The 14,941-nt window shown below is 60.0% G+C and overlaps 1 protein-coding gene across 1 annotated transcript in view; it reads right to left on the bottom strand.

Moving 5' to 3' along the window:
* EPHA2 (EPH receptor A2) overlaps positions 1-14,941 on the bottom strand; it is a 34,707-nt gene that overhangs the window by 16,364 nt on the left and 3,402 nt on the right. The window contains exons 2-3 of the mRNA XM_032787592.2: positions 9,083-9,150; positions 6,717-7,377 (exon numbers count right to left, since the gene is read on the bottom strand). Coding sequence (XP_032643483.1) covers positions 6,717-7,377; positions 9,083-9,150 — 729 coding nt within the window. The remainder of the gene's footprint in view (positions 1-6,716; positions 7,378-9,082; positions 9,151-14,941) is intronic.

The raw sequence follows: 14,941 nt of genomic DNA, 5'->3' as shown, positions 1-14,941 counted from the left end.
AACCCAGTTTCCGTCTCCTCACCCCGCCCTAGGCTCTGCGGGTTGCTTCCTCCAGTGTTCCGAAGAGGAAGCGGTTTCGGAAGCCACACAACAGTGTGACTTTTCAGGAAGGCCCTTTCCTCCGCTCTGCCCGGGGCAGTGACACTGGGCACTGATTCCCCCTCTCAATTGTTGTGTTTCTTTAATAAAAACACAAAAGTCTCGACCAAATACTCAGATGGCCCTGGCCCCAGCACCCATCCGCAGGCAGCTAAGCAAGCAAAGGGCCTGCGAGCCAGCCCAGCGGTGCTGAGCCCGCAGTGGTGGAGGGTTATAGGGAAGGGGTGTTGTAGAGGTTCAGAAGCCCCTTCCCCCACAGCAGCTAAGTACCCCTCCAGCCCTAATGTTAGGAAAGTTTCCCCTCCCTACTGCCTCTTTTCTTGGGCGGTTGAAGAAAAAAACAACACTTCTCCCAAAGCGAGGCTGCCCCTATTTCATGGGTGGTCTCTGCTTGCCCTGCTTGGTGGCTTCGGCTGCACCTTGAAACAATAGGGCAGTAAACCTGTCAGGATTTCACTGGTGCCCAGAGGCCAGCTTCCTTCCCCCGAGCAGGGGAGGAGTGGGAGAGGGCAGGAGGGACCCTGGGCCTCTCTGGAGCAATTAGACTTATAGGAATTAACTTCCAGCTATTGGACACTGATGCTTAAATAGACAGACAGACAGATGGGATGTATGGAGAATAGATAGATAGATAGATAGACAGACAGACAGATAGCAGGGCTGCCCGGGGGCGGGGGGAGTGGGGCAATTTATCCCAGGCCCCAGGCTCTGCAGGGGCCCCCACAAGAATATAGTATTCTATAATATTGCAACTTTTTTTGATGGAACGGGCCCTCAAAATTGCTTTGCCCAAGGCCCCCTGAATCCTCTGGGCAGCCCTGATAGATAGATAGATAGATAGATAGATAGATAGATAGATAGATAGATGCAGAATGCAGAGTATGACTCGCTCAGACCCCTGCGAGCTGCACAGGGTACGGACTCCTCTATGTGTTCCCTGAACGGAAGGAGGGGGTGAAGCTTTCATGGAGGAGGGATGGGGACTCTGGCAGCAGGAGGAGAGGCTAAGAATATCTGTGTTTATTCTTGGAGATAAACTCCTTTGTTTCCTGCTCCCTGGGCTCCCTTTCACAGAGGCCAGCAGGCTGCACAAAGGGCAAATTCCATTCTCCATCCCCGCCCCCCATCTTTGGCAGGAAGCGCCTCCATCCGACCAGGGAGAGATCACAGGGGCAGCTCACAGGCACGTGGCAATTGGCCAGGGGAGCAAGGTGCTCGCTGGCCTGCCCGGAGGGAGAGGAAGCCAGTCAGGTTGGGAGCCGCTGCCAGGATGTGCGGCCCTGCCAGTGGCACGGATTGTGGTCCCTCTCTCCCTGCCCCCAGGGCACGCCACAGGCACTCAGCTCCTATGGGCACGGGGGCAGAGTCAGACAGACAGTGATGGGCACAAAGCACACAGACTGTCCTCACGCTCTCCACGCAATGCCAGGAACGACCCTCCATTTTAAGTCCAACTTCCATGCAGGGCCCCCAGGAACTAAGGCTCCTTGAGGGTTCGTGGTCCCACAGCAGCAGCTGGGGCTGATCCTACCCAACCTTTGGGGTAGCCCCCATAACACTGTGTCCTGCCTCAGGGCCCACAGCCCCAGGCTACTGCTGTGAGCTGGTTGGGAGGGTGGAGGGGGGATTTGTGTGGAACTGTTACTTCCTGGTCACCCACGCTCTGCCCAGCTGAAGGCCTTCTGGGCTCCCAGGCAAAGTGCTAGTGAACCCAGCTGCCATCGTTCCTACAGGGGTGCGTGTGGCCCATACAGACTACAGGTCCCAGCGTGCAGTGCTCCATCCACCCCCAAACAAAGGGGCAGCGCAGCTTCCATTGTGCAGTGCTCTATCGTGACACCAGCGGAGCTGCACTGGTGGGCAGCCATCCTGCATCACACGCTGGGCCCTGGAGTCTCTGCAGGCTGCGCCACTGGGCTCAAGTGAAGGGGCAGCCGCACTCTGGGTGCTGGATTTCTGTGAGCCGCATCTGGGCCTCGTGGTCAGGACTCCCTCCGCCCCAGGCGGCAGGGGACCCCCAAAAGGCCAAGGGCACCCACTGCAGGGCCTGTCAACAAAGCACGTCTGACTCACCGCCAGAGACAGCGGGAAGAGCAGGGCCTGCCTGGGACAAAGAGAGGCGTCAGCCCGCACGGGTCACAGTCCCAAAGGGCCATCTGACTTAATGAGGGAGACCATCAGCAGGCGGGGTCCCTGTCCCCCCACCCCCACACACATACACACACACACTCCTGCAGACACAATGCCTCCATTCAGCCAGCATAGAGAGCTAGTGTCTGCACTGGGGAGGGGGTGCAAACCCTTAGCAAGTCTTGTTTTCCCAGGACGATGGGGGGTGGCGGATGGGCTGAGGGGAGGGAGGGGAAAACACAAGTAAGGCGTGAGAGGCAGACGGATGGAGTGTGGCTGACAAACAAGAACGTGGGGGAGCGGGAAGGAGGCACCATGCTGCCCAGGAGATGAGGGGAGACATCTGTCAATGCCAAAGGGTCGGGGGCTCGAGCGGGTGGCACCAGCAAGCCAGGCCGGCTGGCACAGGACATGCCCTAGGGAATGCTAGTGCAATTACACTCTGCACACGTGCTTTGGTGCCCGGGCAGTCTCCGCTGGGCCTCGCTGTGCAGCTGGCACCTGGCTACCAGGGCACAGGGGCAAGCAGACTCGGGGGGGAGGGGGCGGGCAGGATGAATGAAGGCTTGGCCATTGCCAGGGGGAGCACTGCAGGGCCCTGCCCTAACGCTTCTCTCAGCGGGCCCGGGAAGAGGGCACTGTGCATATCCCTTTGCGCACCTGATGAAGTAAGAATGAGGAGGAGCGGAAGGGAGCAGAGCCCCACTTGATGTCAGCATGGGGCGGTTTGGGTCTTGGCTGAGGACAGCTCCCCCGGGGGTCTGACCTACCCCTCCCCACCCCACCCCAGGGAGCCCACCCAGGAGCTGCCGCTTCCTCTCCTCATGTACCAGCTGGAGGCAGAGGGGACTGGAGGGCAGCAAGGATGCTGTTACCATGGTGACCCGCTGGGCCTACGCCTGGCCTGGAGGGAAGGGGGTACAGGGTCTGCAGTTCTGGGGTGACCTCTGCAGCAGCAGGGAGGGGCTGGAGAGCCCTCTACAGACCGGGGAGCGGGAGAGGAGTCTCTATGAACAACCCTTGACTTGGGAGGGGGGAACAGAGCATCTCCGGTGCTGGAAGGCTCCTTATCTGGCTCTCCCCGGAGCGCCTGTGGGCGAGGGCTGGAGATCCGGCACTGAGCGGGGGCTTTATGCAAACCTGTGGATTATCTCCCGTCACATTCCTGATCTCAACAAAATGGAGGGGGCCCCTCCCACTCCCTCTCCAGCCCCCAACCGTTTATCTCCTGTTTGTTTCACTCCCTTCCCCTCCGCCTCCAGGAAGGCTGAGCTCTGCAGGGAGTGGGGGCTGGCGGCACATGGTGCCCCCCATCATGGCATGTTCTGTGTGTGGGTTGTGAAGGCCCCTCTGCTCACAGCAACCCCCAGGTAAATGTGTGGGGGGTGTACCCCGACTTGCTGCTTTCCCATCACCCCTTACCTGGACTTGCAGGTCCAAGGCCAGCTGTGGGGACGCCCAGGGCCATTGCTAGGATCCCAGGGTAATACTGGGGCCCAGCACCCTCCCCTCCCACTGACAGCAGCCATGGCTGGCTCAGCACCAGGCGTGGTCTGAGTTGGCACAAAGCTCCCTTTAACTTCGGGGATCTACGACCCAGGCCCTGCCAGGTGGCCAGCGCAGAGCCTGACCCGCCGTGCCCTGCTCCAGGACACAGTCCCCACAACTCAGGGGCGGCTGACCAGCCTGTGACATGGTTGGACTGGGCTTGTGACAACCCTGGACTAAGCCAGGCATGGCCCAGGCAGGGGTGGGACAAGCTTCCCTACTCAGCTCTGCCATTCTACATCTGGGCTCCCTACCAGCACCCCTCAATCCCGACCCGCAGCCCCTGGCTATCCCAGCCCTGGGCTCCCCACATAGTCCTGCCAGCACCCCTCAGTCCCGATCCCCAGCTCCCAGCTATCCCAGCCCTGGGCTCCCCACCCACAACTCTGCCATTCCACGTGTACGACCCATGGGGACAGCTTTTCCAGTGCCCCTCAGTCCCGACCTGCAGCCCCCAGCTATCCCAGCACTGAGCTCCCCATCCACAGCTCTGCCAGCCCCCCTCAATCACACTGAGCCCCCCACTGCTATTGTAGCCCCAGGATTCTCCTGTGTACAAACCCTCTGTTCCCAACTCGGGGGCACACAGCTGGAAGAGCCGAATCTCCAGAGGGATGCCAGCCCCAGCACCCCAAGGCCTTGATCCCAGCCCACCTGCTCCCAGTAACCAGGGAACCCAGCAAGGTGACAGTGCACCTGGGATGGGAGCTGATGCCCCTTGCAGATCCCGTGCCAGAAGCTGGGGGAAGGTTCGTCCCAATTTATGGCTGCTCAGGCACAGTAAAGACAATGCCAACCCGTGCCCCCACCTGACCCCTGCTCCAACAGCCCTGGGCCCGTCTCTGAAGGTCCCTGAGCACACCTTCCCCTCCAAGAGTGGGGCTGAGACCAACAAACTCGAGTCACTTGTGACCCAAGGCAGATTCCAGTGCAGGTGTCAGAGGGAGGCTGATGCATTGATGGGTCAAGCTCCCCCTCTGCACAAGGGAAGCTGGGGAGGAAATGGAGCCCCAGGAACCTGCGGTTTGAGGTCAGGAGGCTCCTGCTGGCTGCAGAGCTGGCTGAGGCTGTACGAAGAGGGGACGGCCTTTAGCAGCCCCCCGGGCTCAGCAATTTGGGGTGGAAGGGGCAGCTCCCTTCCTCCACATCCCGGCTCTCCCTGCCTGGCCAGGGGGCTCTTGGGCCACGTGGGGGCTCGGCACTACTCTCACCCAGCTGGGCTGGAGGGAGCCGGGCAGCCATGGCAGAGGGAGAGGGCGTAGGCCCTGCACAGCCCATGAGACCCACCAGCCGGGGGGCTGAGCCACAGGTGCTGGAGTGAGGGCCCTGGCAGCCCAAGGGGAGGGGAATGGCTGGATCAAAGCAGCTCTCAGTCGTGACATAACCATGAGTGCTCCAGCAGGCCACCTCATATGCACAACACCTGGCCAGGGGATCCCACCGCACCAGCCGCTGACGCGCAGGAGCTCCCCGCGAGGGCAGGGCTCACCCATGGTACTGTAACCCCCTTCCTGTGGGGCCGGCAAGGCCCTGATCCAGGAAGGGGGGGCCAATCCAGAGCCCAGATGCAGCTCAGGCCCCCGCAGACACCAGGGCGGAGCAGGGCTCCATGCTCCTCTCCTCTCTCCCACCTGGCGGAAGATATTTCTCAGGTCCGAGGCAAGGAGCTGACAGCAGCTGGGCAGCTGAGGACTGAGCGGGCCGTGGGGTCTCTCCTAGGGGGAGACCTCTGGGGGCAGGGGCATGCCAGGCTGCTGGGCTTGTCGGTGGGGGGGCAGGAAATAGACAACCAGGGCCATCAAGCCAGCACTGCACTGGGGGTGTCCCTGGCAGACATGCTGGGCTAGGAAGACCACCACCTGGCAAGACATGGCCTGGGTGTTCAGCCCCCTCCCCTACCCCCCCCACACTGTCCCAGGACTCCTGGCTGCTTTGTTAGCTGCTAAAAATCAAACCCTTCCCTGCTGCTTGACCTGGGGGACCCCCGACTCCCCTGAGCTGTCGATGGTTGACAGCAGGTATATGTGTGGGGGGGGGGGGTCGAGTCCACCCTGCCAAACTCTGAGTTCCCCGGAGCCCCCGGCACTGCTTTCCGCATTGCCGGGGTTTATCCCGCCGGCCCCTCTCCCACTGCATTCCTCACCACTCATGTCATGAGAGAGCTGCCAGGCCGGCACAGGCATCTGCTCCATGGTCGGACCCCATGCCCCCTCCCCCACCACTCTCAACACTGATGCCTATTGTTTAGGAGGGTTTTATCACGGAGGCTCAGATCTCTGCTCTCCGGTTGGCTGGTGCCCTCCCGGAGCAAGGAAACAGCCTGGAGACCCGGCTCAGCAGGGCGCCCCCAAGGGGGAGTGGGGCAGAGAAGAGAATGAAGGGAAATAGATGCACTTGCCCAGGGCTGGGAGAGCGGGCTGGGGTGCGGGGCAGGGTTCAGAGTCATCAGCAGAGCTGTGTGGGGAGCCCAGGGCTGAGATATCACGTGGCCACAGATCAGGGTTGAGTCTGATTGTCGGCGCAGTGTGCACCCAGGCCCAGGGCTGGGACAGGCCTGAGAGGCATCACTAGATCTGGGGAGGTTAGGGGGGCGCTCAGGGCTGGACTTGCCGGGTTGTGAAGTCCAGGGTTGGGAATAGTAACTGGGGGTGTGCAGGTCAGGATTGAGGGGCATCAGCAGAGCTGAACGTGGGAGCCCACGGCTGGGAACAGAAGAGGATGCTATGGATCAGGACTGAGGGCCGCTGGCAGGGCTGTGCACGGGGAAGCCTAGAGCAGGAGCAGAGGGTGCTGGAGGCCAGGCCTGGCAGGGGGTGAGTGTCTATACACGGGACACGAGGAATGGGGCTCCAAGGCCCTGCGATACCACAGTACCCAGCAGCCTCGCACACACGAGATCTCCCCGCCCCCCATGCGCACCCTTGTCCGGACACCTGTACCTTTGCAGCTCTCCTCCACCTTCTCGTATCCTGCCCGGCACAGGCACTGCCCGATGGGCACCAGCCATTCCCCGTCCGAGTTGCAATGCATGCTGGGCTCCTCGCTGGCCACCGCGTCCTCCACGCACGTGCCCCTGACCTTGGCCAGCGCCTGTGAGTCGGCACCGGCGATGGTCTCGGGGAAGAGCGCCATGTTCTGCAGCACACCGGGGCACTTCTTGTAATATATGCGGACGGAGAGCAGGGCCACGCAAGCCCCAATGTCCTGGAAGGCCAGGTAGAAGCCCTTGCGGCTCAGTGGCCCCACCGTGCGCACCTCCACGTTGAGCTTGACGTTGCGGGAGGCGAAGTCTTCGCGCACGGTGATCTCGTCGGGCGCGATGGTGTCGATCTTCGTGAACTGGCGCTTCTGGAAGTTGGTGCCGTAGTCCACGTCCGACTCGGCGTAGTACAGGTTGAAGGTTTCTTTGCAGGAGTTGGCCCCGCCCGGGAAGCTGTTGCAGTCCCGCACCGTGAACTTCAGCTCGATGAAGATGCGCTCGGCCTCACTGCGGTAGATCCAGTTGGTTCGCAGCCAGTTGTCCTGGTCGCCTTCCATCACGTTGCAGACCGAGTAGATGTAGATGAGGGATTCGTTCATGACGTTCTGGAGGAGATCCCACTGCCCGGGGGAGACGAGGGGTTAAAGGAGAGCAAAATGGGCTGCTGGGAATGAAGCCTAGGCACTGCCAGCCCGGCTCCCCTCTCGGATGGTCAGAAGGTGCAAGAAACCCTGTAGGGCCTCTGGTTACGTTTCTTCCTGAACCCCTCAGCTGGAGGTTGGCTCACGCCCTGAAGCAGGGAGCTGGGAACTGCCGAACCCAGCAGCTACCTCGGCTCTGCCCTGCAACCGAAGGCAGCCACGGGTGGTTTGATCCCAATACCTCTCAGCGTGCTCGCCCCATGCCCGCTCCCTCCGCTGCCTATAGCCTGGCCTCCTCCAGACAAACTGCCATTGTCCACGGATGGATATTGACCCTCGACCCTCCAGTGCGCTCGTCAGGTCAAGAGACCAACCTTGGTTTTACAGATGGAGAAACTGAGGCATGTGGCGGTTCAGGCCCAACATTATTAAGGGGCCTCTGATTCTGAGTGCCCAGCACAAGCGTGCAAAGTGCAAAGACAGAGCTCGGACCAAGCTGCCCACTCCCGGCTACAGCCAGGGCTGTCGACCGGTTCGCACCCCAGCCACAGCGGGGCCCTGCTTCCAAATTATTCCACATGCGGGAAATTAAATTAAATCTCATCCCATTCCTGGGAAGCCTGGCCAGCCAAGGACACTCTGACTCACAGCGCTCCTTGACATCAATGGACAGGGCCTCCTGGGGTGGGGGGGCAAGTGGGGCAATTTGCCCCAGGCCCCACAGGGGCCCTGCGAGCCCTGACCTGGCGGTGGTCTGGGTCTTTGGCGGCAGGGGGGCCCTTCAGTCGCTCCGGGTCTTTGGTGGCATTTCGGTGGCAGGGAGCCCCAAAGTGCACCACAGCTCCCCCGCTTTTCCCTAGGCCTCCTGAATCCTCTGGGCGGCCCTGTCAGTGGGTCTCTTTCCACAGGGAGCCAGATTGGGCTGCCAGCATGGCTGGGGCGGAGGCTGTGTCTGGGAGAGCCAGGCAGGACTGGGACTGCGGCTGGAGCCAGCCAGGTTCCACCTGGCCCTTGGAAATGGCAAACCCAGGGGATTAACTTGTCAGCACAGTCCTGCGAGCAGAGGGCAGAACACACCGGCCAATTAACCTCCTGACATGGGGCAGGAGATAGGAAACCTGCCAGGAGAGACCAAAACAAATAGCCGCTCGGGTTGGGGCGGGGGGAGGAAGAGGAAGGGGCAGCCAGCCTGGGGGTCTCCACAGTGCTGCAACCAAGGAACATCCGATCCCACATGGCAGCCCCCCCGGCCTCCTCACCCCGCTCCCACCCCATGCGATGCCCCCAGGGGCTGCAATATTTCCCGGCAGTCTGGCAGGGCCGGAGAAGAGATTCCCCCACAACCGAAAGTTCAGAGTGTGTTGAGAGCTCCAGCCGCCCTCCGGTCATCCCCAAAGCACCGACCTGCTATGCTGGCCACCTTGTGCCGAAGCCGCTCACTCCTGCAGCCCCACTGCAGACCTGCCCCTGCTATTCCACCCTTGGGCCTCCCCACAGAGCTCTACTGATGCCCTGTGGCAATCAAAGGATGGGCACCTCCTGTGTCCTTCGCCTCCCAATGAACGTCGAAGCGGATTCTCCTCTCGCTAATCCCAGGGTGAATCAGGAGCGGATCTATGGAGTGAGCCTCTCCCCTTCCCCCCGTCCTGAGAGCTCCCACCTAGCGCTAGGGATTCAGACTTACCCCCTTCCCATAAGGATGGGTCAGCCAGCCGAGCTCCCCGTGGGCCTTGGCAAAATCCAGCAGGACGACTGAAAGGGAAAGCAAACGAACACAGTCAGACCAGGGGAAGGGGAATATACAACGCGGGAGCAGGCACCTCATCCCGCCGACAGACAACCAGGTGCCTGGCGCATGCACCAATCCCAGCCGTGTGGGCAAAAGCCCCCCCCCCAGATCAGAACCCTCTGCTCTGGCACACTGGCACTCGTAGCACTTTGCACAGGTGTGAGCGAGGGTGCAAGGCCAGGGGCTGGTTTCATTCACGCTTATTAAACACCAACACCTGCTGTGCAGCGGGGAGAAAACCCCTCTTTGTTAAAGATCCAGCAGCCACGCCCCCCTCGAAGCTCTGGCTCTGCCCCACTGTGTGACCAAAGAGCCCCCCTGCCGAGACTGGGTTTCAAAGGCCCGACCGGCCCCGTGGTGCACAGAGGCAGCAGCTTTTCTTTTAAACAAACCTCTTGCACCTCCTGTGGGAACCACAAGGGACCATAAAGGGCCCAGCCCCATGGCTTGACTCAGCCCTTGCCCCGACAAGCACTCAGCTCCCTGCTCTGGCTAGGCCGAGGGGCCGATGGTGGCCGTCCCCCAGAGCAGGGCTTATGAAATCCGGGTGGCTCTGCAGCTCAGCACAGAGCCAGAGCAGGACAGCTCTGCCCAGGAGTAACCTCCCAATGCAGGCACTCGCTTCCTATGGGCTTGGTCTCTACTCTCCCCTGCCCCTTTGCGCCGGGTCCACAAAGCCGCAGCGGCTGCAGCAGCACCATACCCCCTGTGCTGGGCAGTCACCATCGGGGTGGAGACACCAGTGCCCTTATTGCACGCTTATCTCCAGGCTGCTTTTTATTTGCCCTCATTCCCCATATTTGATCAGCTGACTAATGAGCTAGAGGCTTTATATTTAGGAAGAGGGCGGCAGCCGGAGGGGATAGGGCAGAGGATCCAAAGGTGCAGGAGGGAGGTTCCTGCAAAGATCAGGCCGGCCCAGATCTGCTCATGGCTAAGAGGAAGCCAGGTTGGGTCAGATAATAGGGCCAAATCATCCCTGGCATAACCCCAGTGAAGTCAATGCCGTTTTGCCAGAGATGAATCTGTGCTAGCTGGGATAAGGATTATGAGGTTATCAGCGCTCATGCTTCAGGGTACCAGCTCAGCAGCGGTCAGGCAGGAATTTCCTCCCCCTATCGCTGCAGTAGCAAGTCTGATGCCTTTCTTGGAAGCATGCGGCTTCGGAGACAGGATACCAGGCAGGATGCCCCTTTGCTCTGCTAACTCCTGTGCTGGCAGCATCTGATTCAGCCCTTCCTGCTGCACTCCCCGCCCCCGACTTGCTGGTCCTTCACCCCAAACAGGCATGATCCCTGTCACCTCCGGGGTTTTCCTCTTCAGCACTCCTATTCTCCAGAGTTTTTTCCACTGTGTGAGACGGAGCAGCGGCGCTGGGGGAACGAAATCTTTTCCAGACGCCGGTTTGGATCCAGTGGCTGCTCGCAGCTGCCAAGGCTGCAAACCGTTCATTACTGTTTCGCTGCAGCTTGCAAACCAACCCTTCTGCCTCCAAGGGGGCTTGGAACGGGGTGGGGAGAAGAGGGTGGGGGGTGTCTGTCTCCATTCTCTGGGTCTCAGCACATGGACTGGGCTAGGATTGCTGGAGGAAGCCTCACCCCACTCTCTCTTCTCTCGCTTATTCCCTGACTTGCAGCACTGTAACCCCATTGCTGTCCTGCTTTACATCGCTGGGAGTGAGAGCAGAATCAGTCCCAGGAGCCAGGCCTTGCTTGGTGATATCTGTGCCTGGAAGAAGGGCTGGGGTGGGGAGCGGGTAACCCTCATTTTCCAAGCTCTGGCTCCCAAAAACCATTGCTGTAACCACAAGACCCTCTCGTCTTCACATACCATACTGCCAACCTGTGTAACTCACTGCTGCAGGATTTCTAAGCATTTCCGCTGCCTCATTGCTCCAAGTACCTCCTAATTCATTCCCAATAGATTTACCCCCATAACCCTCTGAGTGTGATTGGGGTGTGTGATTAGCTTCACTCTAAAGTGGGGAAACTGAGGCTCAGAAGGAGTAAGCAACTTGCCTAAGATCACCCAGGGAGCCTGTGGAAAAGCTGGGGCCAGAAGCCAGCCCTCCTGAGTCTCAGCCCAGGGCTCTCACCACAAGGCCATCTTTCCTCATCAAGGCAAACATTGCGGTTGGGAGTCTTTGAGAGGACGAGTCTATTTTGCAACCGCAAGCAAAAACTGGAGCCGTGCAAAGCGAAGGTAATGACAACAAGGCAGATCATGGCACAAGGGTCAGGAAAGAAACACACCCCTAGTCCCACCCATCAGAGCCATGAACCATTGCATAGGCACATAACACACAGGGACCATCTGGCACTGGCCATTGTTGGCCTTGACTAGCCAGCGATCGGATCTGCCATGGCAAGCCCCTGTCCTCAGCCAGCCAAACCCTCCTAAGACATGTTCAGACATGCCGGGGCCGAAGCCTTCTGTCCCCATCAGCACAAGGGCGGAGGCTGGGACCTGCCAAGGGATCAGATGGGTTTGAAAAGAGGAAGGAAAGAAGGAAAGAAAAACAAATAACCCAGAGCCGCACGACAGAGGCAGTGAAATCAAAGGGCGAGCGGCCCAGGCCTGAGCGGAAGCAATTAGCCAGCCCATCAGGGCCCTGCCAAGCCCCGGTGAATCAGCCAGCCAGGAATGTGTTAGCATCAGGGATCTCTGAGCGAGTGGTGGACGGCATTGGCCAGACCAGAGGCACACGAACCCCATGGGCTCCTGGCTCGGGCCGTTATGGAGCCCAGGGTTCAGGCTGGGGAAGGGGTTCGACTCTCCCCCCTCAGATCTGTGCGAGCTAGGGGTAGCCTGGATGGAGTCAGGGGGAGGAACGCTGCAGCCGGGACACCGAGGGGCCCCGGGCCGCGTGGGACGGGCTGCAGTCCCCAGGCTCACCCCGCTCTGTTCTAACTCATTGCTCGGGAGCGGGGTGGGGAAATCTCTTCATGGTGATTCTCCCAGGGCAGCAGTGCTGCCTCCACACCCTCCCTCCCTCTATAAACCAGCACTGGCCAGATCCCCCTGCTCCAGCTCGCCAGCTTCCCTTAAAGAAACACGCCCCCCATGCCAGCCCCACCAGGTGGGCATGAGAAACAGCAGGGCCTCTGCTCCTCTCAAAGGACCTGCAGCTCCTGCTACCCACCAGCCGGCTTCATGGGGGTGCTCCCTGCCGCCACATCTCGGGGAGGAGCTACAAGGCACTAGTCCTGCGGCTGGCCTGGCTCAGCTGACTCAGGCTGTACAATTGCAGTGTAGACGCCCAGGCTCAAAGGTCTCTCAGGCCAGGCACCAGGCTGAGCCGGAACGTCTACACTGCAGTTTTAGAGCCCCGCAGCCTGAGGCAGCTGACCCGGGCCGCGAGACTGGTGGCTGCATTTTCTCACCATGTAGATATACCCTCCGAGCCGACCAGATGGCACCTGGGTGGGGCTGGACTGCAGGAGGACCACGTGCTGGACCCCAGAGAGTCCCTAAGCCCCACTGCACCCCCCCACCACATGACCCAGCTTGGGCTCCACTTTTCCGACAAGCCCTTGCATTTCGACTCCAACCCAGGGCAGCTGCCGAAGGTGGCTCCAGACCCCATTTTGCCTTCACAGTTTCCCGCTTATACCCAGCCAAGCACCCCTCTGCGCTGCCTGCGGTGGTGCGGCTAAGGGCGGGTTCCTGGATTGGGGCAAGTGCAGGGTGGATCCGTGGGGCAGACTGGCTCTGGGAAGCAGACTGGGCAGTGAAGCCCCTTTGGTTCTGTGGATCCATCATTTGCTACCTGGCTTCGGGCCCAGACCAGTTCTAGGGCTGGAAATGCCTTTAATCGGGGGGTAGCTGGGAGGGGGAAAATGAACCCGTGGCTAAGAAGAGCCCCAGCAGAGAGCTTGGGGGTGGGGTTCAGGCCCACCCGGCTAACCTGGGGCAGCCTAGCTCCACAGGCTCCCCCCGCCCCTGCCATCTCTTCGATCCAGGTGCCAGCATCCCCTCTCTGTGCAGGGATAAAGGACATGGGAGACTAGTGCTGCGGGTCCGATCCGAACACACTCTCCAACACAGGAGGTGTCTTCCCAGTTCTCCTGCACCCCCAAACCTTCTCCTCCCCTGTGGCAGTGAGGCAAAGCACAGCCGGGATCTTGCACAGCAGCAGCGAGCTGAGTTTGAGAGTTCTCAGCCTGAGCATCAGTCCCACCCCCCTGCATATTGGCTAGCAGCAGAGGCAAGCCCCTGGCCCACGCAGGGAGAGGGCACTCCTCCTGCTCCATCAGCAGGTTGCACCTGGCAAGTCACAGCAGGTTTTGAAAGACCAGCCAAGGAGATAAAGCCATGCTGATGACTAGTGTTATACAGGGGCTTTCTCTGAGCTCCCGTGCACCTGGGACGGGGCAGGTCTCGTGAGCTACGCCCCTGAGTTGGGTGGCTGTTGGGAGAAGAATTTAGCAGCCCAGGCATAGGAGGGCCTGTGATAAACGCAAACAGGATTTATCCTTGAGGCTGCCGGATACAGACAGACACTGGGGTTCCCGCTGGCCCCCACACTAATTAACACAGCCCGTGCCACCTAACATCACCACCCAGCGTCTCCCTACATCCCGATCTGCACTCCTGGAAGGGGCTGGCTATCGCTTAATCTAACAAGGTTCCTACCACCCTCCCCTTGCAGCACATGGAGGCAACCCATCCTAGCATCCTGTTTCCCAGCCCGCCCCACTCAGCATTGCTACATCGCGTGCTGGGACCTGCCCCTCCACCAGTCATGCCACCACATTAAAGATGAGGGTGGCTGCAATCTGCAGGCAAACCAGGTGTGGTGCACAGGCTCCTGGCGAGTCACCAGGGAGGCCTGGGAACCCCCAGCCGGGAGCTCAGAAACCGGGCTATGCAGGGAGTTGACACCTCACCAGGGATCTCACTCAGGCCCTTCATTTCCTCTCTCGTGGCTACAGGCAAACTGCCAGCAGCGACCCGTCTCTGCCACTGCCCAACTAATGCAACTGGCTTATTTATACGCAAAGGTGGGCTCAGCTGGTTTCCATCCCTGTCATTCCAGGGCGTCTGGTGGTGCTGCTTCCTCTGCTTTCTTCACCCATTTATCTCCCCCCACCACCACCCTCCCACCCTCTGGCGCTTTGCAAAGATTCATGTGAATCTCCCAGAATTATCACCCTGGTTGTAGCTGACAGGACAGCTGCAGGGCTGATCGCTCCCCAACACCTCCACTGGGGAAATCGAGGCACAGAGCGAGGCAGTGACGCTGCACAGTGAATCTGTGGCAGAGCCTGGAACCCGGATCTCTTGACTCACACAGCCGCAGCCTTTGCAAGCGCTGGTTTCAGGCCCAGTTTAAATCCCATTTGACTTTGGGGGCACTGAGGCTCTGATCCCCAAAGGATACCTTTGAGGATCTCCGCTTAGTGCTTTCCAGGACTTCAGCATGTGCTTAAGGGCTGTGCCGGTTCGGGGCCTCAGTGAGCAAAGCTCCTGTGTCTGCCATGAGTGTGCAACTTTAACTATCTCCCCCTCCAACCTATTCGGAAGGCGATGTGAATAATACAAACATCTCACCAAGCTTGGCCACCAAAGCAGCCCCAGCTCCGAGGTTTTATTTAACTGTTTTACACAAGCGGGGGGAACCCCAATCACAGTCTGTCTGTCTGTCTCTCTGCTTGTGCTGTCATTCAGGCAAAGCTTTCCCAGGCTGGAAGAGATTCCCCCCCTTACCTCCACCCCATTTTAATTCTTTTCTCCCTTCCCTTTTCAGTGCCG

The sequence above is a fragment of the Chelonoidis abingdonii genome, chromosome 23 (assembly GCF_003597395.2).
Source record: "Chelonoidis abingdonii isolate Lonesome George chromosome 23, CheloAbing_2.0, whole genome shotgun sequence".
Taxonomy (NCBI): domain Eukaryota; kingdom Metazoa; phylum Chordata; order Testudines; family Testudinidae; genus Chelonoidis; species Chelonoidis abingdonii.
The sequence above is the reverse complement of the archived record's forward strand: the minus strand, read 5'-3'. Positions and strand labels throughout refer to the sequence as shown.